This window comes from Malaclemys terrapin, chromosome 11 (genome assembly GCF_027887155.1).
Source record: "Malaclemys terrapin pileata isolate rMalTer1 chromosome 11, rMalTer1.hap1, whole genome shotgun sequence".
NCBI lineage: Eukaryota > Metazoa > Chordata > Testudines > Emydidae > Malaclemys > Malaclemys terrapin.
This window is the reverse complement of record NC_071515.1, coordinates 15,992,680-16,020,632: the sequence shown is the minus strand read 5'-3', so window position 1 is coordinate 16,020,632 and position 27,953 is coordinate 15,992,680. Positions and strand designations below refer to the sequence as shown.

The following is a 27,953-nucleotide window of genomic DNA, read 5'->3' as shown; positions in this document are numbered from 1 at the left end:
TATTTTGCATTTTAAATTTTTATTAAGCTTATTTATACAAAATAAGTACATATTCAAATAAGGCACATTGAGTTTCATTGTAAAGCTTATTACATTTTTGTAAGTCATTATACAGCTCAAAAATGAAAGTCACTCACTCATTTGTTCTCATCATAGATGAATGCAATGCAAAAAGCCAGATGATTATAGGAGGAAAATCTATTACATTCTCAAACAGATAAATTATTAAACCGGGGTGGCAGTGAGTCAGTGATAGGTCCAAGTTCTACAGTTACATTTAACACTGTAGTTCCAAAGTTGTGGTTTTGGTGTTTTGTTTTGTTTTTTTAAACACCCCAGTTGTTGTTTATTTTTGAAGAAGAAAGTGGTTTCTTTGACGATTTAATTTTGAACAGTTAGGACTGGATTTAATATAATGACATTATGTTTCAAATATTTAAAGTTAATTGTAACATTCCAAAGTGACCATACTTTTCACTACCAATACATACGATCTTCTTGCCTCAGACTTTTTTGAATCATTCAGAGAATTAGTCCTAGTGTTTCCACCAGGAAAGAGAGTGTTACAAGTTAATATTCATTAAATATTAGAGACCACAGATAAACTACAGTAACAAAATGGGATGTTTGTAACTACAATAGTTTTTAACAATGGTTCTTTTTCCTCAAGGAAACACAGTACTTCTACTTGCATTCTGGTGCCTGATGTAATACCGTATTAATTGTGATAGGATTCAGGAAGCAGTCTCCAACATAGCCATGTGCCTACTTGTCAATCACAATGTCTCTAGCAATGAGCTCTTTCATTATTTCATTGGTTCCACCATAGATTGGCTGCACACGAGAATCCACAAAAGCTCTGAAAAAGTGAGAAGTAGTGACAGTGAATGGTTAGAAAAAGAGATACTTCTTGAAAATAACCATATGAAATAACAATTTCTTAGTGAACGGGAAAAACTCTTTTTAAAGATCCAGCATATTTCAAGTGTGATCTGTCTGTAGTGATAACTCAGAGCCCTCTTTCAAGATATTTTATTAATGAGAAAACACAAAGCATGATGCAATCATCCTGGGTTGCTCAGGTTGTGATCATTTGATTCATCAAATTCCAAATAAAGGAACTTGTGCTTTAATTCTCATGTTGCAGTTTGTCAGTACTATTCTGGTAGAGAAGAGAAAACATATGCAGTGACTATAATCTAAGTTTAAGTGAAGAAAAAAAAAAAAAAACACTTGACTCAGAAGCACGTATGAGTTTGGCAGAGTTTCTTAAATTGAAATAGGGAAATTAGAATTTTACTCAATAGAAGTGTTCAAAATCCAACAAGTCAAATTCTAGAAATTTTTACTAATAAAAAAATTAAAATTGAATATACTTGCTGATACCCTATATGTAGGGCCCTACCAAATTCACCATCCATTTTGATCAATTTCATGGTCATAGGATTTTAAAAATCGTAAACTGCATGATTTCAGCTATTTAAATCTGAAATTTTACAGCATTGTAATTGTAGGGGTCCTGACCCAAAAAGGAGTTGTGAGGGAGTCACAAGGTTATTGTAGGGGGGTTACGGTACTGCTACCCTTACTTCTGTGCTGCTGCTGGCGGCAGCGCTGCCTTCAGAGCTGAGCAGCTGGAGATCGGTGGCTGCTGACCGGGAGCCCTGCTGCCTTCAGAGCTGGGCCCTCAATAAGCAGCCGCCACTATCCGGCTGCCACCTCTGAAGTCAGCGCAGAAGTAAGGATGGCAATACCGTGACTCCCCTAAAATAACCTTTTGACCCCCAGGGCTCCCAATTTGAGAAACTTGGGTCTTCCCCCTGAAATCTGTATAGTATAGGGTAAAAGCACACAAAAAAAACAGATTTCACCCTCCGTGATGTGTTTTTCATGGCTGTGAATTTGGTAGGGCCCTACCTATATGCCTTGATAACAACATGGCAGTTAAAATGAGCCCAAGTTTCATGTTGTGAAAAGATTACAAGTGACTTCAATACAAATTGCTCTTTTAAAAATGGCCTATCATTCCTTTTTATAGTGGTAAATGATTTCACTGAAAAAAATGTCCTCTGATGGAGTTAAGTTTGTATATATCTAAACATTACTTAAGGGGCAAGGCAAACTGAATATTGTAGTTTTCTTTAAAAAGTTCATTCTAGGTACAAACAGATATTAGAAATCCTGGAAATTAAAAAGTATGGAAATATATAAATAAAATAAATCAAACCACCTAAACATTGTCCTATCCTCTGCCAACCTTCCATTTTGCATGTAAGTTGGAGGCAATATGATTAAAGACTTTTGATGAAGGTGGTCTTAATAAAGACTAATTTACAATTTGAGGCTGGACATCTTAAATCCACTTTACTTGCAGTTAGTCTTTGGGGCAGAGAAACTCTGGAGAAAATAACATTAATTCTAGAAATATGTCTGACACAAATGTTGTTATCACCTGCTACCCTGCAATCCCCTGCTGCGTAACATGCCTTAATTTGATTCATAAGAACAATGTATGGTTGCTGCTTGCCTATGCCAAGTCTCTGAGTAAGAACATGCTTACATTTGAAACCTTGTACATCTCTGGGGAAGTGTCCCAAACTTGTCACTTGTGGTTAAACATTTTTTCCCTTTATTTGCTATATTTCTTTTCCATAGGCTGCCTTGCAAATTTCTATTTTATTATTTTCTATGCCCCCCATCCTTTTTTAATTCAAAATAATGTCTTTTATAGTCTAGAAGCAATACCTGCTGGTGTTTGCTCACCCTTTCCCAATTCTTTTATCATTTCCTCCCTTCTCCATTTTCAGTTAATTTAGTGCTCGATTAACAGTGCTGGAGACTGAAACCCTTCATTTATACATAGCACATGTACAACATACAAATTGTAAGCTCGCCCACACTTACTAGTGTGCCTCTGTGCCCTGAGAAAGAGACCATCTCTAGGTCCAAAGTAGTAATTTAGGTGCCATGCTCACTGAGTCCATTCCCTGCTGAAAGGGTTTCTAATTGTGCGGTGGGTTCTTTCTGAGAGGTGAACATTTGCCCACTAGGAAATGAACTGAAACTATCAATTCATTTCACACAGGCCACTGAACAGCTATCTGATGGCTATAGCTTTGAATCATTACTAACTTCAGCTTCATTTGAACTGGTGACTGAACTCAACAATGAAAGGCTCTTGATCCCCAAGCCATCCAGTTCCCCTTTCCCTACCCTCCCAGTGGGTTGGGGACTGAGCTGTGCTCCTGAGCATACTATAGTCTGGGCAGCAGATTAGGGAAATGGATAAGAATCCTTGCTAGTTTCATTCCGTGAAGCACTAAACACAGCATCACAACCACAACTCTCCCCAGAAAGTAATTTTAAAATTCAGTATCCAGGAAAAATGTACGACTCACACAGCCCTGCAACATTTAAAAATCCATACTTAGATAGTTACTACCAGTACTTAACAACAGGGGCCCTACAAACCTGCATAGGGGTTGCTAGATATGCCGATATAATAGAGCTCAGTGTACTTTAGAGTTGCTATTTACTCACAAAGGATGGAACAATCATTTCAAAATGTGAACAGGCTACTATGCACAATAATAAAGAGAAAAAAGTATCTGGGGGTAGCCGTGTTAGTCTGTATCCACAAAAAGACAACAAGGAGACCGGTGGCACCTTAAAGGCTAACAGATTTATTTGGGCATAAGCTTTTGTGGGTAAAAAACCTCACCTCTTCAGATGCCACCGGTCTCCTTGTTGTCTTTTTATTAAAAGAGAAAAAAGTTACCTTGAAGCAGCATTAACAGGGTAAAATGTTATTAAAGGGACAACAACTTGAAATCAGGTCAGTTTAATAAAACCGAAGTAATTTCTGACAATTTATCTGCCCTAAAGTCCCGCCATTTTTGAGGGGTTTGCTATGAGCCTTTTTTTTTTTTTTTTTTTTTTAAAAATTACTCTCTACTTTTTGCTGCGAGAAAGACACAAACAGAGGAAAAGCTGCTTAACTAATTGATTGTACAGGGGAAATAGTAAAAACAACTACACAAAGGCATTTTCTTTACATGTATTGGTAAACTGCTTTGTATTAGTAGTGATTCGTTCTCCCAGTTTACAAATACATATGAAGAAAATGCAGCATTTTACTTTGCTGTATATCTTTCATAATTCAGCACTGAAATGTTACACATACTTTGCAATTGGATACTCCCACATATACCCCCATCCTCCATGGAGTTGTACACACTGAGTAGCCACGCTGTTTTGGAGATCAGAAGCCCTAAAATAGCAAGAACAGAAGTTTGGTTTTGAAGCATTATACTACTAAATGTATAAAGTAAGGTAGTTAAATGTTTGTTTTACTTACAAATTTTCTTACATATAATAGCCATATCCAGAATGTTAGGAATTCCTATGATGAACTGTGATGAAGTTTGGTCTTTTTATAAAGAGGACCAGAAAGAAGCAGTAATTGGCAAATATTTTAACTTTTAACATTCAAGAATTTGGCTTTTCTTATAAAACTTTCACAAAGGAGGGCTTTCAAATACAGACAAGTTTGTTTACATTTTGCTTATTCATGTTGTATATGCCAATCATCAAAGAGATTTATTTTTTAAAACAATGGGTGTTCTTCCCCTGTTGAATCCTTCATAATGTTACTTGTTCACAGCCTTTTTCCTTTGGCAACATACTAGGATACTCTCTGTACACCAATAATATCTGGTGATGCCTTTTTTTAAATGCTAAGAATCTCTATATTGCATTTTTTAATATAAATGCTGACTAGTAAATGCTCCAAGTATTTCCCCCCCCCCACACACACACACACTTAGCTGTCTCTATGTTAATTTTTGTGGACTTTCCTAGCATAATTTGATACACTTTTTTATCCTAGACAACATGGGCTTTATAACTTGTTTCCTGCATTTTATCTTTTAAAAGACTGCATGCTTGCAGTTATATCAAAAACTCAAACAAATTTTATAAAACCGCTCAGGATTTTGACTGCACTTTGGGATCAAGCTAAAGGTAATAGCTAAGTCATGGAAGAGAATACTGTTCAAACAAGTAACTTCAACAGCAAAAAGAATATGAAAAATGATTAGTCAAGTTAATTTCTTTTTCATATAAGAGTACATAAAATTCTCTCTTCTCAAGCATGCTCCACTGCCAAGTTTTCTCTTGAATTATATTATACCACATTTAACCTTAAAATGATGTCTTGATGAAACTATCCATCCTAAATAGATTTTCAGATTAATTCAAATACTGTAACTGTATTATCACAATAAAACCTATACGTCTTTCAACAGAAATCAGCAGTAAAGATGTATAATGCTTTCCAAAAATTTACCTCATTTAACTAAGCATCTACCTCAAAAATAGTAAATTGTAGTTAAATCTTACGAAAGAAAGAAAGAAATATAAACTACTGTATAATCAAATGAAGTGCAGTATACTGGTACTAGAGAAAGAAGCAGTTTCTCTGTTCAAGCAATTTTTAAAACCTATTCAAGCTCTGTGGAAAAGTTACAGAAATTCCATTACCTATATGGAGAAGGCCACTAAATATTATAGGTATAGGAATGTTGGTGATTTTGCAAGTTTCTTGCTTTGGAAAAATCAATTGATGAAAGTATTTACGCTGGCATTAGTTATATCCTCCTCCACAAAGCTGAATGCCTGTGCTTCTGTACCAGGTATTTCAACATAATCCTTGCCAAGAAACACTCAATCAAAATCCTTCCTTTTAATGTAAATGTTCTATCTGGATTCCCGTGGCATTTTATGTAGAATTTTTTTTTTAAGGATTAAAACTTGTACATTTTCTGCAAATGTTCTGTCACTTTCTAGTCTTCATTTTTTCCCCAATTTTGCGGCTAACTTAATCTGGCGCCGGGACAAATGTATTACCTTAGATGTTTCTACTTGTCTAACTTTGTCTGGTTAAATGCAAGTTAATAAATAACTGCAAAAAAAGTTCCTGGGGCTTTTTCTGTCCAATTAAAAAATGGAACTATGAAAGGAAGAATAGCTCAATCTCAGCAACAGCAATAAAGAGCTAGCTAATTATTTCTTCCTGAAATCAGATAGTTCTCAGAAAATGGTTGGTTGAAATACCTAGCTCTTATGTCAGGATTTATCAAATAATATATCCAAAACTTATTTCATATGTTATAAATATTATGCAAGGGAATCCCAGTAAGATCAACCTTTGGTTTTTAAAGTTTTTCAGCTGTATAATTAAATGTTTTTCAAAAACTCAATAAAATAATTCTCAAGTGAAACTATTTAATTAAGTTGAATTTGGATCACCTTGCTCAAGAGACCTTTTTCCTAAAAGCCAACACTAAGTAACTAATTTTGAAATTATCTGATTAACCAATACCAATATTCAGTGTAAGTCTCTATGTATACCACATGCATCACTGTAGTTTGGGCTAATAAATTCTGATGTTAGATGCACACGATGTTTAATCATATATAATGTTACCTTTTGGGCTAAACATTTGGGTTGGTTACTTCAATGTTCTAATGTTAGAGTCCAGAAAAGTTCATACAAGTAACATTTTCAAATTGTTTTAACATGCATACCAGTATTTTGCCATGGAAGCTGTGGAGGAGTCCAGACGTTTCTCCTCATGCAGCTGGAGGCAGCTGTCCACAAATGTCCGGCCCACGCAAATCTGAGTTTTCAGTTCCGCTAACTTGTGCTGCACAGTCTGATTTTTGTTGGAAGGGGAAAATGTTTTGTATTTAAAAATCAGGAAATATTTTAAAACAAACCAGTGAAAGGAAAATATGCCAATAAGGTCTTTGCAAAGAAATGCTTTTTTTGGGGGGGTACAACTAATGTTGTGCATGGAGGAAACACCACCACAATAAAAGACTACCACCAATACAGGAGCTAGAGTTCTATAAAACAAAAAGCAGTTTAATTTCCATTTCTTTTAACATTTCACATTTCTGCCTGTCTAATCAAATAGGATTTGCTCAGAGTCAAGGCACCTGTGAATCAAAGAAAAGCTATAAATTCTGGTCTTTAACTCAAAGTCATGTGTTTTTCTTATTTAAAAATAAATAGATAACAGAAGTCTGAGTTCATAAATTCCTAGATAGTACAACATATTAGCCCTTTACTGAATGTTTTAGCAACTTGAGCTCCCCCTTCTGGTAAAAATGTGTTTCTATTCTTAACAGCCAGCAATTTCCCTAAAGAGACAAGGTGGGTGAGGGTAATATCTTCTATTGGACCAACTTCCTCACCCACCTTGTCTCTCTAATATCCTGGGATTGACAAGTACAACTATACTTGCATACAGTAATTTCCCTAGTTTATTAGCAGTTCCATAAAGTACTAACTATTTTCTTAAATGCAAAAATTTTAAAGGTATAATGTCACAATCCAAAAAACTTATTTATCAAGTATCTTTTATTAAAGAATAATTAAAATTCAAGACCACAGAGGGAGAAGAGAAGTTCAAAGAGATACGAGTAGGAATAACTGGATTCAAATGAACAAAGGAAAGTTTAAGACTGGCTGTCAGGGAAAGTTTCCTAACATTGAGATCTGTTATACTGTGGAAAAAAGCCCACTTGTAGCATTACGTAAAGCTAGACTGGGCAAGAACTCAACTACGTGGTAGTAGTCCTTACACTGGCCGGGGGAATGAAAAATACAAGTCAAGTCTTTTCTCAAGTTCTTAAACTCCTTTATCAGTGGGCTTCATCATTTCCTTTATCCAAGCTACAGAAACAAATAAAAGACTGATTTCAAACCCTGTAATAAATGAATTAGGCAAGACATCAGGCGAATTAGAAAGCAGTCAGCTTTTGATTCCACACAGTTTAGCAATCAGCCATGAAAGGAAACACAGAAAAGCACAGAGTGCATAATGTTTTGATAAAAATACTTTACTGGAGAGTGGTTGTCTTGCTTTAACGCTAACTCTGCACTAAAACTATAGTTTTTTAAAAGAGGTATTTCAATAGAGCTACGTATAGACATTGGAAATGCTAAATCACACCTGGAAATTTTATGAATTGATACTTAAGACGTCTTACTTCTAAGGGCCCAATCCTGCTCCTGCTGAAATCAATGGTAGATCTGCCTTTGAGATAACAGGAAAAGAATCAGGACTCAAAACTGGGAATCTTGATGTTTTTAGTTAGATCTCAAGGGCACATTTCAATTAACAAAAAGGCTACCAATCTCCAACCTGTATAATTCATCCCATTTCTATGCATCACAAACACTGGAACTTGGCCAACATTCTCATTAAAATGTTTAACATTTTTTAAATGTTAAACATTGTTTTCAGAATAACCCCCTACCTAGGGTTTTTACACTGAAACTCTTAAGATCACTCCTGTATTAAGAAAAAAATAAGCAGTACCTTCTGAAAATTGCTACATTAGCATGTAGAATCCCAGAGTCTGTATTTACTAGAATATGGTTAACAAAAGTTACCCTGATTTAAAAAAAATAAAAAAAGATACTGTGAGAAGCAGAGCCTGTTTTCATGATTCTGAACAAGGAGTAGACTAGCGATAGTCTCAAAACTCACACCTAACTCTCATTGATGGCAGCAAGAATAATATGCACTGGACCATATATAATATGGACCATATACAACTTCTTATGTGGAGTCACTTGTGCATTTAGTTGCCTTGCAGCTGAGGAATCATTTACAATATCCATAAAACTGAAGACTATATAAAATAATTATTTGCTTAACACTTCACAGGCATTAAGACAACAAATTCCCTGCTGTGAAAAACTTGCATAGTATCAATCTCAGGTAGGCCCTGATCCTGCAATGTGTTGTGCACAGGTGGACCCCCATGCCTGGAAGTCCACCCAAATCAACAGGACTCAGCTCACCTGCAGAGGTCCATCCATGACAATGCACTGTAGGATAAGAGCCTTAGACAGTAAAATGCAATTTTATAAACAAAACTATTTTCACTATATATTCATAAACCAGGTCAGCAATGCACTGTTGACTTCAAATCTGAAAGAAGCAGCAGCAATGTTATCTCAAGAGCACTTAGTCATGTTTAATTTAAAACTGAACATGAGAGAGAAAGAGGAGTCATTCCAGATACTTGCTCCTAATCCAACTTTAGAACCTTTGAAAACAGTCCAGTGGTTTTGCTTGCCTAACACCTCTAGTGAAATGAAAATTACATATAAGACACAGACAAAAAGAAGGATTTCTGTCTCTTTTTCTTGGTTTAAGCTCACCTGTAAATGTGCAATTGTTTTCCCAAAAGCTTTTCTTTGTTTAACATAGTTTCTTGTTTCTTCGAACATGAATTCACAGCTGGCAAGTGCCATATCAGCAATCAACAGTCTTTCCTTGGAGAAAGAAGTGATAAAGAATCAGAGTTCTTATCCAATGCAACTAATCTCAAATTTCTCTACACAAACATAGATACAAACATAGGTTGGGAAACAAAAGTTTAGTTATGTCTGTTAGTGTTAGTTTTGTTCTGTTCCATTAAGTTTTTAACTAGACATATTGAATAATTGAAAATATTGTCACTCTAATGAACACAATTGTCTTGGTGGGACCCAATTTTAAAAGTTCTTAGTGACATTCCAAAGTTGCATAAACAGGACTACAGAAAGGAAAAAAAAAAAAAAAAAAAAAAAAAATCAAAAGTGAAATGTAATACTCCTTTGACTTAATGGAAACAATTTGGCTTTAATCTTTCAGTTCAAATAAAACAGTAATGTAAACAAGTTTTAGAAGGACACTGTCTAAATCAGAGGTTCTCAAACTGTGGTGTGTGGACCACCAGTGGTTCGCGAGCTCCATTCCGGTGGTCCACAGATAGTTCCCTCTAAGGTGCGCGCCTGGGCAACTGCACACAAGAGAATGAAGGACCACCCATCTAATTAGTGGAGCCGCACAGGTGTGGCTCCACTAATTAGGTGCCTGGACCATGGAGAAGATGCACATGTAAGGTGAGGTGGTGGCCTTGGGGGGAATACAGGGTAGGTGGGCAGGGGCAGTGGGGTGAGAAGAGGAGGTGGGGCAACCAGACATAAAGAGGTGACTTTCCCCAGCTCCGGGGCTGCGGCTGCCGGGGAGAGAGACAGCCCTCCTTCCCCCCAGCCTCAGCTCTGTGATGAAGGAGACACCCACCTCCTTCCCAGCCCCAACTCGGGGGCTGCCGCGGCAGGGGTGAGAGGGCACATCCATCGCATTTGAAAGGTAAGACTACTGATATTAAAATGAGTTGTGTGCTTTTATTTGTAGAACAAAAAAGTGTTAATTATTAAGGGTTTTTTTCATATAGCGCTTTTATCCAAAGCGCTTTACAATAGTTAGCTAATGGTACAAAAAACATTTGGAAAGATCCTTAAGTTGTCCACCAAGACCCTCATCAATTTTCAAGTGGTCCGCGAAAAAAAAGTTTGAGAACCACTGGTCTAAATACATTTAAAAGTTTATAATTTTCTCCCCATTCTCAAACTATAAAAAGATTTAAACTAAGATCCATTTCCTGCAGAAGTGTTTTTTGCTTAACCATGTAAATAGTTAAATAGTCTGGTTCACTATTGTAGGGGTGTTCATGAGCACTGCTGCTCTGTGTTTTTTCAAACCACTGAAATATTTTCTTTGAAAGAACTAAATGTATGGAATTTTCACAGTGGAAGAGTAGGTCACATATTTCACATATAGTGTAAAATTAAGTAAACGTGATTTTTATTAGATGATGCAACCATAAAGTCATAGTTTATGCTTTATGACAAAGCAGAGTCATGGTTTTGGCACCTGAGTTTCCCCTCTGCTCTTCCAAACCTGCATTAACTGGTCAACTATGTTCAGTTCTACTAAGACGACAAGCCACTTCAGGCTCTACAAAATGCTTCCACTTTTCAGTTTTTTATTAAATAGATTGAGAAAGTAGTTTATCTATAACAGTGGTTCTCAAACTTTTGTCCTGGTGACCCCTTTCACATAGCAAGCCTCTGAGTGCGACCCACCCTTATAAATTAAAAACACTTTTAAATATATTTAACACCATTATAAATGGTGGAGGCAAAGCGGGGTTTGGGGTGGAGGCTGACAGCTCGCGACACGCCATGTAATAACCTCACGACCCCCTGAGGGGTCCTGACCCCCAGTTTGAGAACCCCTGATCTATAACATATTTCCACTGGTAGAAGAGTTGCAGGTGTGCATTTTGCATTAGCCATTAGCGCAAAGAAAAGTCAACTCTGCACGAAGAGGCTTATAGAGGGCAAAAAGAGCCTATTTAAAACTACTGAGCTTAGTGTATAAGTGTTAAGATAATACCACAGTTGTTTGTAGCATTCGATTTTTAAATTCTGTTTTAATCTTGTGTTCTTCACACCAGTGCTATTGACTGAGAGATCTGGTCTTGAAATCGGATATAAAAACTTGATACACGTAATATCCTTTCTGTAGCAATTATTATACCATCCCTTAAATAGTACCTTAACATGATATCATAATAAAATTATTTGAATAGAAACTATTAGATTGCAAGCTATTTCACGGATATTCCAAGATGCTTCACTTTGATTTGCAGTGCAGAATTCCTACCACTAAAAAACAAAAGTATCAGCAAACTGTGGTTGTAGGCATCCTACCTCTGAAACTGAGGCGTCTCACCATAATCCATAAACTGCAGGTGGCGGTTCCAAGCAAAAACCAAAATAAAGTCTTTGTGCTTTTCCTGCACACAGTGTGTGTTTGTGTCAGTCTTACCTGAGGGAGCTCTGCCATCAAATAGTAGAACCCTTTGTTCTCTTGTCCAAGCAAGGCACTGGCTGGCAAACGTACATCCTCAAAAAACAGCTCTGCTGTGTCCTAAAAATGGTTTTAAATAAAATATCTGATGTCAAACTCTCTCTTCCAAAGATTTTCCTCTTATCCAGTTCCTAACTTCTACAGCCCAAATTACATATATTCACTGGAGGCTATTTGCTTTCAATATAAATTTCACTCAAATGCAACCCACCATTGCAGTCTAATTTAGAATATCCTGCTCTTGCCGTTAAAACTGTGAACTGAAGTATTACTACAGCTACATTTGATCTTTACTGAAAGTACCCCAGGGAATAACAAGTCCTTTTACACTGCCTCAAAGTCCATCACATGGTAAGGCTCGTATGACTTACTTGTGCTTTCAGGCCTATTTTTTCCAGCTTGCGTCCTTTGATGAATCCTTTCATTCCATTCTCCACCAGAAAAAGGCTGATCCCATGAGCAGGGGAGCGGGCCTCACGGTTTGTAACAGCAACCACAATCACTAAATCACTCATCCAGCCATTAGTGATGAATACCTGTAAGAAAACCAAGATGGAATAATGCTGCATGTTAGCTGGCAGGTAGCTAGGAAGATTATAAAGTAGTCGTACACGAACTTTCACACACTTCTACAAGTAAACAGTATATAAAAGATTAAAGCTGTAAGTAAGCGTCCAAAAAGTTTAAAAAGTCCAGATGCATAAAAAAACCAAAGTGCTCCAGAACAGTCTATAAAGGAGAGATGGGTTCAAGCGGCATAATTCGGATCTGGATTGCAAACTAACACCCCAAAGTTAAAGGGTGTTGGGGTCTGAGGTTCTGGTCGACTCTAACCTATTATAAAGACAGAGGACAGATTTAAAAAAAAAAGGAACCAAATTTGTATTTGTTTATTTTGAATATTCCTAAAGTTTAAATTCAGATTTTTAATTCAATCTCTATTATAAAGATTCCTTTTATGAACAAGCATGTCAACTAACATGCAGATGACCTCTTTCAAAAGTTAAAATGGCAAAGTATAAAATGGAAAATCATTGGGAGATTCTCCATTACTATAGCAAATCTCTATAATTCTGTACAATATGCTGTCTGCTCATATTTAATATTGTACGAAACACTGATGCATGCTACAGTGGGTGGAAACGTACAGTTGCCTTCACTGTATCGTATGTTTTAAGTCAAATTCTGATATCATGACAGGCAGAACATAGACACAGACATGCCAAGTATAAAAATTAGATTCAGATTCCTAACGATGCCAACCAAAAAATGACTGAACTGCCTTGTCTTGCCTAGGTTCAGGCATGCAACCATTACGTTTATCTATCTAAACAGTATCTTTTACATACTTATGGACAAATACATATAAACACTTACGGTTTTATTATTTTATTACTGCAGTGACCAAAAGCCACAATCTGGACAAGGCCCCACTGTACTAGGCTCTGCAAACACATATAGATTTAGCCCATAAATATGCCTAAAAGTCTAAAAGTAATAGGCAATTCACAGCAGGAAGAATCTTTGAAATATACTGAAATCAAAATACTATTACTGCTTTGTGTTTTCATCCAAAGATTTCAAAGCATTTTTACCCAGACAGGCAAGAAGCATCACCATCACTTTACAAATAGGGAAACTGAGGGCCCAAGGTGGTATAGAAATTTTCTCAAAAGTAAAAAAAAAAAAAAAGAGTTAGTGGAAGAGTTAGCAACAGAATTGAAGTCTCTTGGTCTCTCTTTTTAACCACTAGACCATGTGGTCACCTATGATTCATCATTTTTAAAACAAAGTTTTACTAACCCAACCATCCCAATACTCAAAAAAATCAAGTACCAGGACAGAGCTGTAACTCTAAGAGGTTTTTAGTTTTAAAAGTTTTCAACTAACAACAGTGTCATTTAAAAGTTTTTAGAATGACAATCCCCTATTTCAATCCTCTTAATTCTTTGTATTAGGGGTTAAATGAGATGGGTACCCTTATAGCAGCTCAATATGTGGTTGTCATCTAATATGGAATTTATCCCATACACTGAACAATACAGTCACTCGATAAAGATTCCATTTTTGTGTTGAAATAGTAAAGGAGTAAAGGTTTTAGTTTGTTTCCTTTGACCGACAGGGGAAGGCATAGCAGGGTGGCTATTCTGCTACCAACTCCACTGAACTGAGAAAGAGTCTGGCCTTTGGCTATATTGTGCAGGCTGACTACACCAGTCAAAGAAAAGAGCAAAATCTTATGATCGGGCTGCTTTTTTGTTCTCCAATAAAAGCTGCAAAGAAAAGAGTTTGCTCTGCTGATTGCTCCATAAATTGTCAGCATCATAAGCTGGATAGCTGGGTAACATGAATTCTTCTATAAGATGTAACTCGTAGAAAACGAAAAACAAAGGGGTAGAGACACTAAGAGCTGGGAAAGCAGCTGTAGAATAAAGTAAATTCTCTCACTAACTGGATGTATTCAGTACCTAAGCACCATAAATCAGAGCACATCCGTTCACATACCTTACTTCCATTGAGAATCCAATCACTGCCATCCTTTTTTGCATACGTTCGTACACCCTGCAAATCACTAAAATTGATTGGCGAGAAAAGAGAGTTATTTAAGAGAACAATCCAGCAGTGGCATGAAGTTCACATTTAAAAAATAATCCTAGTATAAAATAATGAAGAGCATAGAGCCTACAACTCCTTGTTGATAGTGCTATGTACAACAGTAGTCAAAAGCTCAAATAGGATTCAGGGATGTATTAAAAAGGGGCTAGAGAATTATGGAAACCACAAGTGTGTTATGTATATGAATGATGAACCTCTGCATCTTCAGTACAGCACATGGTTCTACTTCACTTTCAAAGGGACATACCTGCTCACAGCCGAAGTACCATGTGCATAAATAATATCTATTAGCTCAGCAGCATCTTATGTTGACATGGCCCATCAATTTAGGACTGCCCCAGAAAGCAGATATCAGCCGCTCAGCTTGGCACCCTCCACATATAGTTAGAGGTCAGCTTATGGTTCTCAAGCAGAGAGGCTTTTGCTGTTTCTAGGACCAGTGGCGAGACAGTATAGAAGGTGCAGCTCCCTATTGTACTCCCCTCTGCTTAGCAGATTGAAGAGAATGATCCTGAATCAGTAATCTACCCAATAATCCTACTGTCTGCCCTTATACTATATGAACGAGAGTACAGGAAAGAGAACTCTATTCTATACAGGATTCAGGGACAAGGAAATAGGCCCTCTTGCCAAATTCAGACAGCATTATATGGACTAAGTCAAGCCTCCTTTACTGAGTTATTACATTTCACATTAAAGAATGTCCATGCAACAAGTAGGCTAGTGGCTGTTTATGCAGAATCTAAAACAAATACAAAACCCTATTTGTCCTAGGGCTGATGGCAAGATCATGGGTTTGGAATAGGCATCCGGAAATGACAAAGCTGTAAAACAGCAATCTATAATTAAAGGTTATTTCTGTGGCTCTACCTATTCCGGGCTACTGCCTAATCAGTAAGATGGCCATGTAACTATGAAACTCGGAGTTTTTACACAGCAAGATTAGATAAGCAAGATGTATGTAAAGCCCATCTGTTGTCCTTTTCAGCTTACCTGCCAGCCCCAGGTTCTGTCATGGCTATAGCGCCAATACATTTGCCTGCAGACATTTCAGGGATAAACCGTTCAATCTGATCTTCTGAGCCATAGTTTGCGATGTAGGGCATGACAATATCTGAATGAAGGCTGAATCCTGGGCCAGTACAATTAACATACATCCTTGAAGAGAAAAGAATAAAAGTAAACTTTAGAAGAAAGTGTGACAGTGATTGATCTATTGAATTTTATACTGTTAAAACCAGAGAACCAAAACTGAAAGAAATGTACACTAAAAGCTGTCAAAATGACACACACAATTTTAACTTGTTACATCCATGTTCTTATTTATTTATAGAATGTACTTTCACTGTCAGACTATTGGATCACCCACCAGTCTAAAGAGAACATTTCCCCTCCTCTCCTGGCAGTCCTAAATATATAATACTATGATATTTATTATTTAAAAAAAAATCATCTGAAATATCTAAAGTAGGGGGTACTTATGCATGTCTAAATTATCACTTCTGTGGAAGGAAAAGACTATTACTGTCTGTGAACACACTCTCCTTACAATAGGAATCAGGAAATCAGATGAACAAATACAATCTTATAACGGTACCAATTTGATTCTTGCTGCAGTGTCTTGTACTTACTGCTCCTCCCAGACCACTGCTGAAGAGAGCAGATCCCCTCCAATGCCACCATGTTTTTCCAATATATTGACACCAAGCAGTCCCTGTTGTCCAGCTTTTTCCCAGAGCTCCCTGCTCACCTGGCCAGCCTTCTCCCATCTGCAAATGATACAGGAACGAGAAGTTAGTGGAATTCCCCTCCTATTTGTGATTTTCCACAGCTGCTGCTTTACACCATAAAATCTGCTACCAAGTTTCAGTGCTTAAGAATATGACTTTCAGTCTCAGAAACCAACCTACAACACAGGAGGTAACATAAAACAGGCGTGTGTGTTTTGCCAGCTGGGGAGAGGTAGGCAACTTGGACTCATGCAACGTACTTAGGATTTGTAGTCTCCAAGTCTATGCATTAATGATTAAGTTGCCACCACAGAATTACATGCAGTATGGTAGGTGGTAAAAAGCTAATTTCTGCTTCCAAATGTATAACCTGCAATTTCCTAACTTTTATACCTGATAAATTTGTGAACACTACCAAAGATGAGTTGATTTTTGTGGTACTTTGGTAAATTGACAGCAGAGGAGCTTCTGGTGATAGTCCTTAGATTTTAACTCGGAAGGAGAATTAGAGACTCATGGCAGAAGTTCCCTATCTGTGGAACTTTCTCACTCAGGTGGTTTGCTAGAGCCAGAGTTGGATGGCCTTCAGGATGCAGTGCAAGGCTCATCTTTTCAGCCACACAGACTAGTTTGGAGGCCTTTTATCAGCTGCAATTGAAATGGATGTAAAGTGTAAGCAACAAACACTTCACCGAGCAAGCAATTTGAGAAAATACTAGAAGAAATATCAAAGAATCAGAGCTTTGAAATAGCAAGATACAGTACACTATAAAACACTGCATGTGCTAGAAGATTTAATGAGATCCACACCTTCCTACTTCTTTGGAAGATACTTTTCCTTGGATTATTAGCTTATATTTGAAGGATGAATCCATCTTCACTGAGAGCGCATACATGAGTCCTTAGAGCAGAGGTCTCCAAACTATGAGGCACGGAGGAACATTCAGGGGTGTGTGGCAGGGTGGGGCCAGGGAGGGAGTGCCACCCAGCCCCACTCTGCCCCAGCCCCACTCCTGGCCCTGGCTCCGGCCCCTGCCTCCCGGCTGCTACCCAGTGCCCGGCCACGGCCCCCAACCTCCACTCCAGACCCCAGCCTCGGCCCCCAGCCCTAACTCCAGCCCCAGGCCCTGGCCCCCGGCCCAGCCGCGGCCCCACTCCAAGCTGCGGCTCGCAACCATGGCTCTATGAGGAGAGACAGATTACATTATAGGTAAGGCGGGGGGTGCAAGGTAAAAAGTTTGGGGATCACTGCCTGAGAGAGACACGCATGGTTGGGCTGTCCCACTGGCTCTTTATCCAGGCAGTTAAAACTTCTCTTCAATCCCACTCCCATCTCAGATAGCCCATGTAAGTTTCTCTCCCAAACACTCCCTGTGTTTTTCCATTCACTCTGAACTCCATTCCTTCCAAGCAACATTTGCGATGAACTCTCATACCTCCAAATCAGCCCTAAAAAAATTATGTCTTCCACAAAGCCTGTGTTTGCCAACATAAACACTCACCCCTCCATGTCTGCCCAGCCACTTACTATGTGTTACCATTACACCCATTTGTTCCTTTACAGTTGGATTTTTCAAAAGCATCTAAATGCTGCAGGCGCACAAGTACAATTGGCCTTATATTCGGGGGGGGGGGGGGGGGGGGAAGGATGTTACTAACTTGAGGTAAAATCCTAGGGAAAACAAGGCAGTAGATAAATTTTACACAAGCTAAAGACTTGTCTTCCCTAGGATTTTACCATGCATTAGCTAGCTTGAGTTAAGAATGCACTTTTTCCCCCAATGAAGACACAGCCTTTGAAAACCAATAATCTTAAGTCACTTAGTGTGTGATTAGATGTTGATAGATGTTTACCTGCATGTGTGTGGTTTCTTTGTGTGCTGCCCCAGCCCTGCGCAGACAGCTGGCATGGCAGACCTCAAGCAAACCACCCAATGAGCACAAGATCCGTTAAGGGACAAAGGCACCTAGCCAGGCTTATTGTCGACGAAGCCCGGTACTAGTATCTTGCAGACTCCACCAGACCACTAATACACGTATGCCCGTAACAATGGACCAGCTCAGTGAACAGCGGGACTTTCCACTCCTCCCTAGGCCAGACAAAGATACTCCCTCTGAGATACATCTTTATACCCCAATACAAACAAGTTAGTACTGATCCTCTGACATAGTTAGTTACTGCCCTGTGACATGGCTAGCTATTACCTTGTACATGTTGGTTCGATCAAAACAGTTTTATTTCGTACTGTTATCCTGACCTTATCTCTTAGGAGGCGTCAGTGTGTTCCTGTTATCCTTGGGGAATGTTTTTGTACCATACTTGATATCAGGATGTTCTGGTACCACTTGATATCTGGATATGTTTGTGAGAGTACTTTCTGACTAGCACTTCTTAGGAATGTGTATTTTTGCAATATTAGCCCTGTTACCAAATTCTGCGAGCAGGTCCTGCCTCATACCAGGCCTCTGATACAAGGGCTTATGTCTCAGGCTCTCTTCCTACTACAAGGTGATTTTGAAAAATCAGACACCAAGCTCTTCAGGGCAGAGACTTTGTGTATTAAGAACGTAAAAGTTACCATACTGGATCAGACCATGGTCCATCTCGCCCAGTATCCAGTCTCTGACAGAAGCCTGTACCAGAGCTTCAGCAGGAATATACTGAACAGGGCAATTATGGAGTGATCCACACCTGATTTCTACTCCTGGCTTCTGACAGTCAGAGGTTTAGGGTTGCCCCTAGCATTGGATTGCATCCCTACCCATCCTGGATAATGGCCATTGATGGATCTATCCTCCAGGAACTTATCCAGTTCTTTCTGAACTATGTTACACTTTTGCCCATCACAACATCCCACGTCAGTAAGTTCCACAGGTTAGTTGTGCCTTGTGTAAAAAAAGTACTTTCTTGTTTGCACTAAATCAGCTGCCTATTAATTTCATCAGGTGATGACTGGTTTTTGTATTGTATGAAAGGGTAAATAAAACTTCTCTATACACTTTTTCCATATTCTTCATGATTTTATAGACCTCTATCATACCCCCCTCCCCAGTCGTCCCTTTTCTAAACTGACTAGTCCTTATCTTTATAGTCTTTCCTCATATGGAAGCCATTCCATACCCTGGATCATCTTTGTTGCCCTTCTCTGAACCTTTTCCAGTTCCACTATATCTTTTTTGAGATGGGGTGACCAGAACTGGATACAGTATTCAAAGTGTGGGTACACCATGAATTTATATAGTGGTATTATTATATTTTGTCTTCTTTTCTATCCCTTTCCTATAGTTACTAACGTACTGTTAGCCTTTTTGACCACTACTGCGTGTTGACTGGAAGTTTTCAGAGAACTATCCAAGGTGACTCCAAGATCTCTTTCTTGGGTGGCAACAGCTAATTTAGAATCCATTAAAATCTGTAGTTGGGATTATTTTTTCCCCCAATGTGCATTACTTTGCACTTAACTTTGAATTTCATATGCCATTTTGTTGTCCAGCCACCCAGTTTTGTGATATCCCTCTAACTCCTCACAGTCTGCTTTGGACTTGACTAATTTTGTATTGTCTGCAAACTTTGCCACTAACTGTTCACCCTCTTTTCCAGATCACTAATTAATTATTACACTACTGGAAAGTGCCACGTGCATCTATAGTTTTACATAAGTAATGAATAATAGCTGAAGGTTACAGGGATTGGCATATAAGTTTTAAAGGGACATTGTCACCTTGAAATCTAGTCAGCTGCAAAAAATAATTAAAGTAGTGTCAGATTCTACACCTGCCATAATTCCACAGCTATTTTTTTTTTTCTTTTTTGTTTGGCTTTACAGACATTTTCCTACTTTATAAGTGTTTCTCTTTCCCCTGTTGCTCTGTGAAAAGATCCATGCTAACAACAGAAGGAAACTGACTGACTTTACAGAGAAGGGGAACGTGACTACCCATAAAGCACTCTCAAACGTACAAAGTAAATTTTAGAAAAATCTTTCTTCTAATCTCTTTCAGTTATAGTAGCAATAAGTCTTACTTATAACAGTAAGAAGTGAAAATTATTTCAGACACAAGAATGATTTTAAGTTGATGGTGTTTTAGAGTCTCTATTTCGTTTGGTTGAATGGCATTGCTCAGTAACTATAAATGGAAGAAGAGAAGCTATATTAAGCCCCAAGGGAAGGGATCATCTTTTTGTTCGTTTGTTTGTGTTTGTACAGGGCTTATCTCAGTGGGATACTGGTATACGAGTAAGGCCCCTTGATGCTATGGTAATACAAATAAATAATAATTGGTTGTGAAAGTTTGTAGCATTCTCTCTTATGTTTATCTTCTGGAGATTGTACAGAAACAGAACAATTATTACAGACATAAGAGAGAAGTTCCAGGTGGAGGAGTTGAAGAGAGGAGAGGGAAGGGATGGAATAAATGTGAAAAGGTAAAACATATTAAATTCACCTTTTTATTGTTTGCTTTCCCAGTCCAGAACTAATACAGTTGCTTAAATATTTAGTTGGAAGATGGTCCTTGTTGGAGAATGGGACAATATATGGTTTTGTAGACATGCACTGTAGCCCTAGAAAGAACGATCACCATCTCTGAAGTACAGCTACCATTCTGAGCTAACTGGCTAAATTTAAGTGGAAGAACACCATACCATATTTTATCGCATTACCCTCACTACCAGAATTAAAAACAACTATTTGATATTAACGTGCTACGTCTCAATTATCTTGAAATTAATTCTGAAATGAAACTGCTCTCCTAGATGTAGAATGACAACCATAACTCTTTGCAAAATAATGGGTTTCAAAACTGGAATTTGGACTAGGAGATTACAAAACAAAAATACACTAAGGATCATGCCTGAAACAAGCTAGCTACACCAAATATAGCAATGGAACTGTCAGGGGGATGAATAGATCAGGGGACTGGTAACTGAAATCTTTCATTTCTAGATTGCTGTTCCAGCCCTGGCTGGAAGCAATGCAAAACCATTACCATCTGGTGTCTCGGTTGTGACCTCTAGAAGAGCTAATTTTAGGACTAGTCTACACACAAAATTGCACTAAAACAACAATCTCTTTTAATACACATTTTGTTATAACGTGCATGTGTAGACACTTATTTCAACTAAAAGTGTCCTATTTTTACTGAGCTAAAACAGGGTTGTTGTTTCTTTAACCAACTTCATCCTATTTTAATTTAGCTATTAAAACAACAACAAAAACCCCACTTTAACTCAGTCAGAATAGAACACTTTTACTCTGAAGTAAGAGTGCCCACACAGAGACTTGCACAGAAATAAAAGATGTGAATTAAAACTAAGTTAGCTGTTTTGGGACAAGTTTGTGTATACACCAACCGTTAAGTCCACTTTTCAGGGGACAGATAGCCACAACATAAAAACCAACACAACTAACGCCTTTAGACTGTAAACTCTTTGGAGCAGGAGCGGTCTTCTTGTTCTGGGTTTGTACAGTGTCTAGGATCCTGGTCCATGACTGGGATTCCTAGGCACTACTACAATGCAAATAATAAACAGTGATAATCCTGAGAGCCTTAGGAAAGCTAACAAAGAGATTAAACTACCTGCCTTGCCTCTAGGGACAAAAAAACTAGCACAGACAATAAAATGCAAACTTCTGTAGAAGTTTTGCTCCTGTAAATAATGAGCTCCTAGCTAACCAACCTGGCATCCTTTCGTGAGAAATACAGAAAGCACTTTCTTTTGTTTTGCTTTACAAATATAACCATGTACTTTTTTTCTTCCTTCAAACATGTGACGTAGGAGATATGCAAATCAAGATATATATTATATACAAGCCTTAATACAATTTTTAAAAAAATTAAAATAAACTCTACAGTTTGCTTGTTATATTCAGAATATCATTCCCAGAGAGTTCTGTGAAACAGCCTGGAATTAGTAGGCAACATAAAATATCCAAACTATATCTTACTCTGCATGGTAAGGAAGCACTGCTTCCTGGAAGAATTTCCTCACACTTTCCCTGAAGATATCATGATCTGAAGAGAAGATCCTTCGAGTTCCAATATCCATTAACGTTTTAGCAGAAGACGTTTCTTGACGTACCAACTCATGATTTTCAGTCTGCAGATACCTAAAAAGAGACAGACAGAGCATTTATAAGCAATGCTACCTAACACTTTTTTAAACAGTGAATACCTATCTTGGTCAAATACTTGTGGGCACAATGAATGGCACTAGCCTTCCAAAGGAAGGTAGGAGCAGAAGGGAACTCCTGGGTCATCGAGTACAGTCTCCTGATATTGCAGGCAAACCAGCATATAATTCTGTTCATAAATTTTCAAACGCAGAAGCCTAATAGACATGGACATTTGTCCATTATGCTACTTGACATGATTGACTACCAGAAAAAAAACCCAAGATCGGTACAGCAAGAGGTGTTTCAGGTCAACTTTGACATGCATTCGGCACAGCTGCACAGACAGGCTTGAATGAACCATTCCAAAAAACACACTGACGCAGGGCTAAGGTCCAGCAGCAGTAGTCCCTCACTTTCAAATTCAATCAATACCATCATCCTTCCAAAAAAAAACAGTGAAACTCTTCTGCTTCTTTTGCCACCCATGCTCAGGGTCTAACTGATCATCCTATCTGGGGTCGGGAAGGAATTTTTCTTGGGGTCAGATTGGCAGAGACCCTGGGGTTTGGGGGGTTTTTTGCCTTCCTCTGCAGCATGGGGAACAGGTCACTTGCAGGTTTAAACCAGTGTAAATGGTGAATTCTCTGTAACTTGAAGTCTTTAAATCATGATTTGACCATGTCAGTAACTCAGCTAGAGGATAGGGGTCTATTACAGGAGCAGGTGGTTGTGGCCTGCAATTTGCAGGAGGTCAGACTAGATGATCATGATGGTCCCCCCTTCTGACCTTAAAGTCGATGAGTCTAGTTGGGTTGTGCAGCAGGAGCCATCCCCTCTTCCCTCTCTGATAAACAGAGCTCTAAAAATAAGAGGCATCTTTTTAAAAAGATAAAAATGAAACAGCTCTAAACCTCAGCAGATAAACCCACAACCACAAATACATTTTAAAAAGTAGAGACAAGGTGGGTGAGGAAAGATCTTTTATTGGACCAACTTCTGCTGGAAAGAGAAACAAGTTTTTGAGTGACACAGAGCTCGTCTTCCGGTCTGGGAAAGGTACTTAGAGCTAAATACAAGGTGTTTTTGTCTCTTATTCCCTTTGTGAGCTCACTTAGGAGCATAGTGATTGTCTGGTTTCACCCACATAGTTGTTATGAGGTGTTATTAGAAAGGAAACAACTCCCCTGCCCAACCTTCCCAAGCGCTCATCATCAGAAGCAAGCTCCCCACAGACCAGGACCCACCAACTCAAAGTGACACCAGACCCTGGCAGAACAACAGATGCAAAACTGCAGACATATCTCCACTGCTACAATGATCAACACCCTCCCCCGACACGCCTTTCAAGATCCATGGATCCTACACATGCCTATTGCAACACATGGTATACCTCATCCATCGCAGTAAATGTCCCAGTAACAACTACGTGGATCAGATAATCACTATGTTCTCAAATGAACTCACATAGGAAAATTATAAAAGACAAACACACCCTGTCACCTGTGGGTTAACACTTTTCACAAAGTAATCACTCTATACCTGACCTGTCAGTCCTCGTCTCAAAGGAAACCTGCACAACACTTTCAAAAGATGAGCTTGAGAGTTTAAATTCATAACTCTGCTAGATACTAAAATTTTGTGGACTGAACAGACACACTGGATTTATGGCTTTTTACAACAATCTGTAACCCACTACCCTCCCCGCCTTTTGTCCTATGACTGCAGAGGTGTTAATGGGGCAGTCCACCTTGAAAGGTCCCTTAGACAAGCGGTTCTCAACCAGGGCCCCCTGGGGGGGCCATGAGCAGGTTTCAGGGTCCACCAAGCAGGGCCAGCATTAGACTCACTGGGGCCCAGGTCAGAAAGCTGAAGCCCCACTGCATGGGTCTGAAGCCAGAGGCCTTAAGCCCCACCTCGCAGGGCTGAAGCCAAAGCCTGAGCAGTTTAGCTTCACAGGAGGCCCCAAGCAATTGCCCTGCTTCCTACCCCATAACACATGCCCTGGCTTTTATATGCAGAAAACCAGTTGTGCCACAGGTGGGCTGTGAAGTTTTTATAGCATGTGTGGGGGACGGAGAGAGGGAGGACTCAGAAAGAAAAAGGTTGAGAACCCCTGCCTTAGACTATGTGCTAACTACCTATGCTAAACAATCTGTTTATACAGATTGTACCTGGTATTTAGCTGTGACATTCTGAGTATCTTTCCCAGACCCGAAGAAAGGCTCCCTGATCCCTGTAGCTCGAAAGCTTATCTCTGTCATCAACAGAAGTAGGTCCAATAAAAGATATTACCTCACCCACCTTGTTTCTCAAATATTCTGGGACCACCGCGCCCGAACAACACTAGTCAAGGAGAGGCTAACCGCAGTATCCGGGGTTTAAATGACCAAAATAATAAAGGCCCCTCCAAAGATTATGAATAAAAGTTTTTTTATCTTGAAGACATCACTTTATAGTAAAAAGAACAGGAGTACTTGTGGCACCTTAGAGACTAACAAATTTATTAGAGCATAAGCTTTCGTGGACTACAGCCCACTTCTTCGGATGCATATAGAGTGGAATATATATTGAGGAGATATATATACACACATACAGAGAGCCTGAACAGGTGGGAGTTGTCTATTAAGTAAGACAACTCCCACCTGTTCATGCTCTCTGTATGTGTGTATATATATCTCCTCAATATATATTCCACTCTATATGCATCCGAAGAAGTGGGCTGTAGTCCACGAAAGCTTATGCTCTAATAAATTTGTTAGTCTCTAAGGTGCCACAAGTACTCCTGTTCTTTTTGCGGATACAGACTAACACGGCTGCTACTCTGAAACCTGTCACTTTATAGTAGTTATCCCATGAATTAGTCTTTCTTCTGAGATTTTCCTTTTTGGTCAGTATCTTGTTTTACAGTACAGTCTTGCTAACTTACACAGTTTTAAAAAGAAATCTTGCTGCTTTCACAGCAAAGGTTTATTTGTCAAATGGCTGAAGTGAAGTTCTGTATTTTAATACTGGGATTCTTTTTAAGTACAAATGCCAAAGTACACTAGAAACTGCATAAATAAAAGCAAGCTACAATTAGCAGAATGGACTCTCCAATGCAGACTAGTTTGTTCACCTTGGGCTCAACCCTCCAAACATTTATTACCGAGCATGGTGCTCAAGATTTTGCAGTCGCACACCTCTGAAGCACGACATTCAGTGGTGTTTGTAGGATCATGCCCTTATTGGCAAACCTGTAATGCAGTGATTCATCCTGACATTGGTTTCAAGTCTTACACAGGATTTGGAATGTAGGAGGTAGTATACATATTATTGTAATAAGATTAGTATGCAAGATGTTACTGCAATCTATTTATTCTATATTTTGTATTTTTTTTCCAAACACAAAATAAATACACCTCAACCCTATACACACACATACACACCTTAACCAAGAACCCCCCACTAAAACTATAGGGTTACATTTTTTAAACTAATTCCCCCCAGGGGAGTCATGCTGGGGGACAGAGACTGTATTCTGCAAGGTCATGGGATGGTCTCAAGGATCTAATAGGTCTTCTCCTCTCTCCTATGAGCCTAAATCACAAAACTTTAAAATAAAAGGAGATGTTAGCGGGTTACCCACAACTACATTTTCAACTTTAAAGATATACTGAATGTATTTTTTTTTAATTCTTTGCTTTTAGACATACATAGTGTGTACAGAGTTCAAGGTGGGCACACTCAAGAGTTTAATGATAGAAATAAAAATCTCATCAAATAACTTGGGGACATGAGCTTCTTGCAAGATCTTTGGATGAGACCTCATGATCTGATTCTGACTATGAAAACAACAAAGTTTGCTTGCGAGTAGCTTTGTCATTATCTGGAATTGCCATGCTGGCAGTATCTGGACCAAAGGTCACAGCTACTTTCCTTCTAAAGAACTGCCTTCACATGGGAGTTATTCCAGAGAGCCTGTTAAAATTCACACCCCTACCTTAATCCAAATTAACCTTCAAGAGTAGACAAGCCCTAAGAGATGGGGTGTGACAGAGAATCAGAGAGAGAGCCACCAAACACGCAGGCACCATTAGGAGGAGAGCTGAGACCTGAGCATTCCCAAAAACTTAGGACAAGTTTGGATCTGGATGGGGACTTCACAGCAGGGTCATAGCCAAAGCCAAAACCTGATCCAAACCCATCCAAAACCAGGGGGGAGCACAGATCACCCCAATATAAACTTTGATCCAAACCTGTCCAAAATCTGGGGGAGCCTAGATCCCTGGCATTATTATGTCCATTAATATACCATTATTTATGGTATTACTCAAAGACCCCAGTCTGGGCCTTGTTGCACTGAGACTGTACACTCTACACACACAGTGCACACACACCATACACAGCACACACAGAGAAACAGTGCACACATACTGTACGTAGTACACACAGCACACCCTGTACACAGAGCACAGTACTGTGTGTATACACACAGAGAACCCTGTACAGACAGTACACACAGAGCACACTGTACACACAAATAGCATGCACACACTACACACAGAGCACACTGTACAGACTACACACACAGTACAGCTAGTACACACAAAACACTGTACTGTGTGTATACACAGACTATACACACTGTGCACAGACACACACACACAGAGCCCGGGCTGGCCGGCACCCTCCACTCACTTGCTGCCGGAGCCGCCCCAGCCGCCCTCCCGCCCAACCAAGGCGGATGCTCCGCCGGGGCTCGGGGTTTCCCAGCCCGGACTGCCCGGCTGCGGCGCTGGCTGGGCGCGGTCACGGCCCCTGCCCCGGGAGCGCTCACCTGGCCGGCGGCCGGGCCCCCAGGGGGCAGAGCGGCCGCAGGGCTCGGGTCAGCAGCCGCCTCGCCGCCATCTCGCCAGGCTGAGTCACGGACTGAGCCCGCGCGGAGCCGGAGCAGCACGGCCGCTGGGGCGCCCTCTAATGGGCAGCGCAGACCCCGCCCGCCGGCGTGTAACATGCCCAGCCACGCACACCGATACTGCCGCCCAGCTGGTGTGTAACACACCCAGCCACGCACACCTGCACCCTCTGCCAGTGAGCAACACACGAGCCTACACCCTCTGCCAGTGAGCAATACACACAGGCACACATCCCCTACACCTCCTGCCACTGTGCAACACACATATACCTAGCCACATACACCTGCTCGGCCTGCCAATGTATAATACACACAACCACACAATACCTCCCTGCCAGTGTGGTGACACCTACACCTCCTGTCATTGTGCAACATACATACCCTGTCAGTGTGTAACACACACCCCTATACCCTATTAGTGTGCAACCCCCACAGCTACCCACACTTACATCCCCTACCAGAGTGCAACACACATAATTAACCCCCTGCCAGCGTGACACACAGCACCTGTCAGTATGCAACACACACAGCCATCCACACCCCATGCCAGCCTGTGACACACACACCTACACCCCCTGCCAGTGTGCATCACACACAGCCACATACTAGGGTTGGCACCTAGCTGCTTATTGCACTGCCTTGCTGGTTAAAAGATGTAATGTACCAGGATTTATTTTCATTTGTGATACATTAGAGCACTCTTCAATTCACACTCCCATAGTACAGGTGGCAGTGCCATGTTACGGTAAGGTAAGAAAAAATGACAACATAAAAATACGCATATTGTGTAATTTTGTGTGTGTGTGTGTGTGTG

General features: G+C 39.6%; 1 protein-coding gene across 2 annotated transcripts; it reads right to left on the bottom strand.

The window, feature by feature from the left end:
* Nucleotides 1-27,169, bottom strand: ACADL (acyl-CoA dehydrogenase long chain). 2 transcript variants are annotated; one of them, XM_054044016.1, is made up of 12 exons: nt 27,062-27,169; nt 23,033-23,104; nt 22,078-22,239; nt 16,031-16,168; nt 15,393-15,557; nt 14,289-14,355; nt 12,155-12,319; nt 11,742-11,843; nt 9,242-9,355; nt 6,589-6,716; nt 4,184-4,270; nt 1-859 (listed from the first exon to the last, which is right to left on the bottom strand). In XM_054044016.1, the coding sequence occupies exons 1-12, from the start codon at nt 27,130-27,132 to the stop codon at nt 766-768; spliced, it is 1,365 nt and encodes a 454-aa protein (XP_053899991.1). In that variant the 5' UTR covers nt 27,133-27,169; the 3' UTR covers nt 1-765. The 2 variants fall into 2 exon arrangements, with proteins under 2 accessions (XP_053899991.1, XP_053899992.1); XM_054044017.1 differs by lacking the exon at nt 23,033-23,104.
* Between the last annotated feature and the right edge of the window lie 784 nt (nt 27,170-27,953).

Coding starts and splice junctions, on each gene's coding strand:
- ACADL (XM_054044016.1), bottom strand. CDS start 27,132: ATGGCGGCGAGGCGGCTGCTGACCCGAGCCCTGCGGCCGCTCTGCCCC. Junction 14,356..15,392: donor ACAGAACCTGGGGCTGGCAG/GTAAGCTGAAAA, acceptor AATCAATTTTAG/TGATTTGCAGGGTGTACGAA. Junction 9,356..11,741: donor TGATGGCAGAGCTCCCTCAG/GTAAGACTGACA, acceptor TCTTTCTCCAAG/GAAAGACTGTTGATTGCTGA.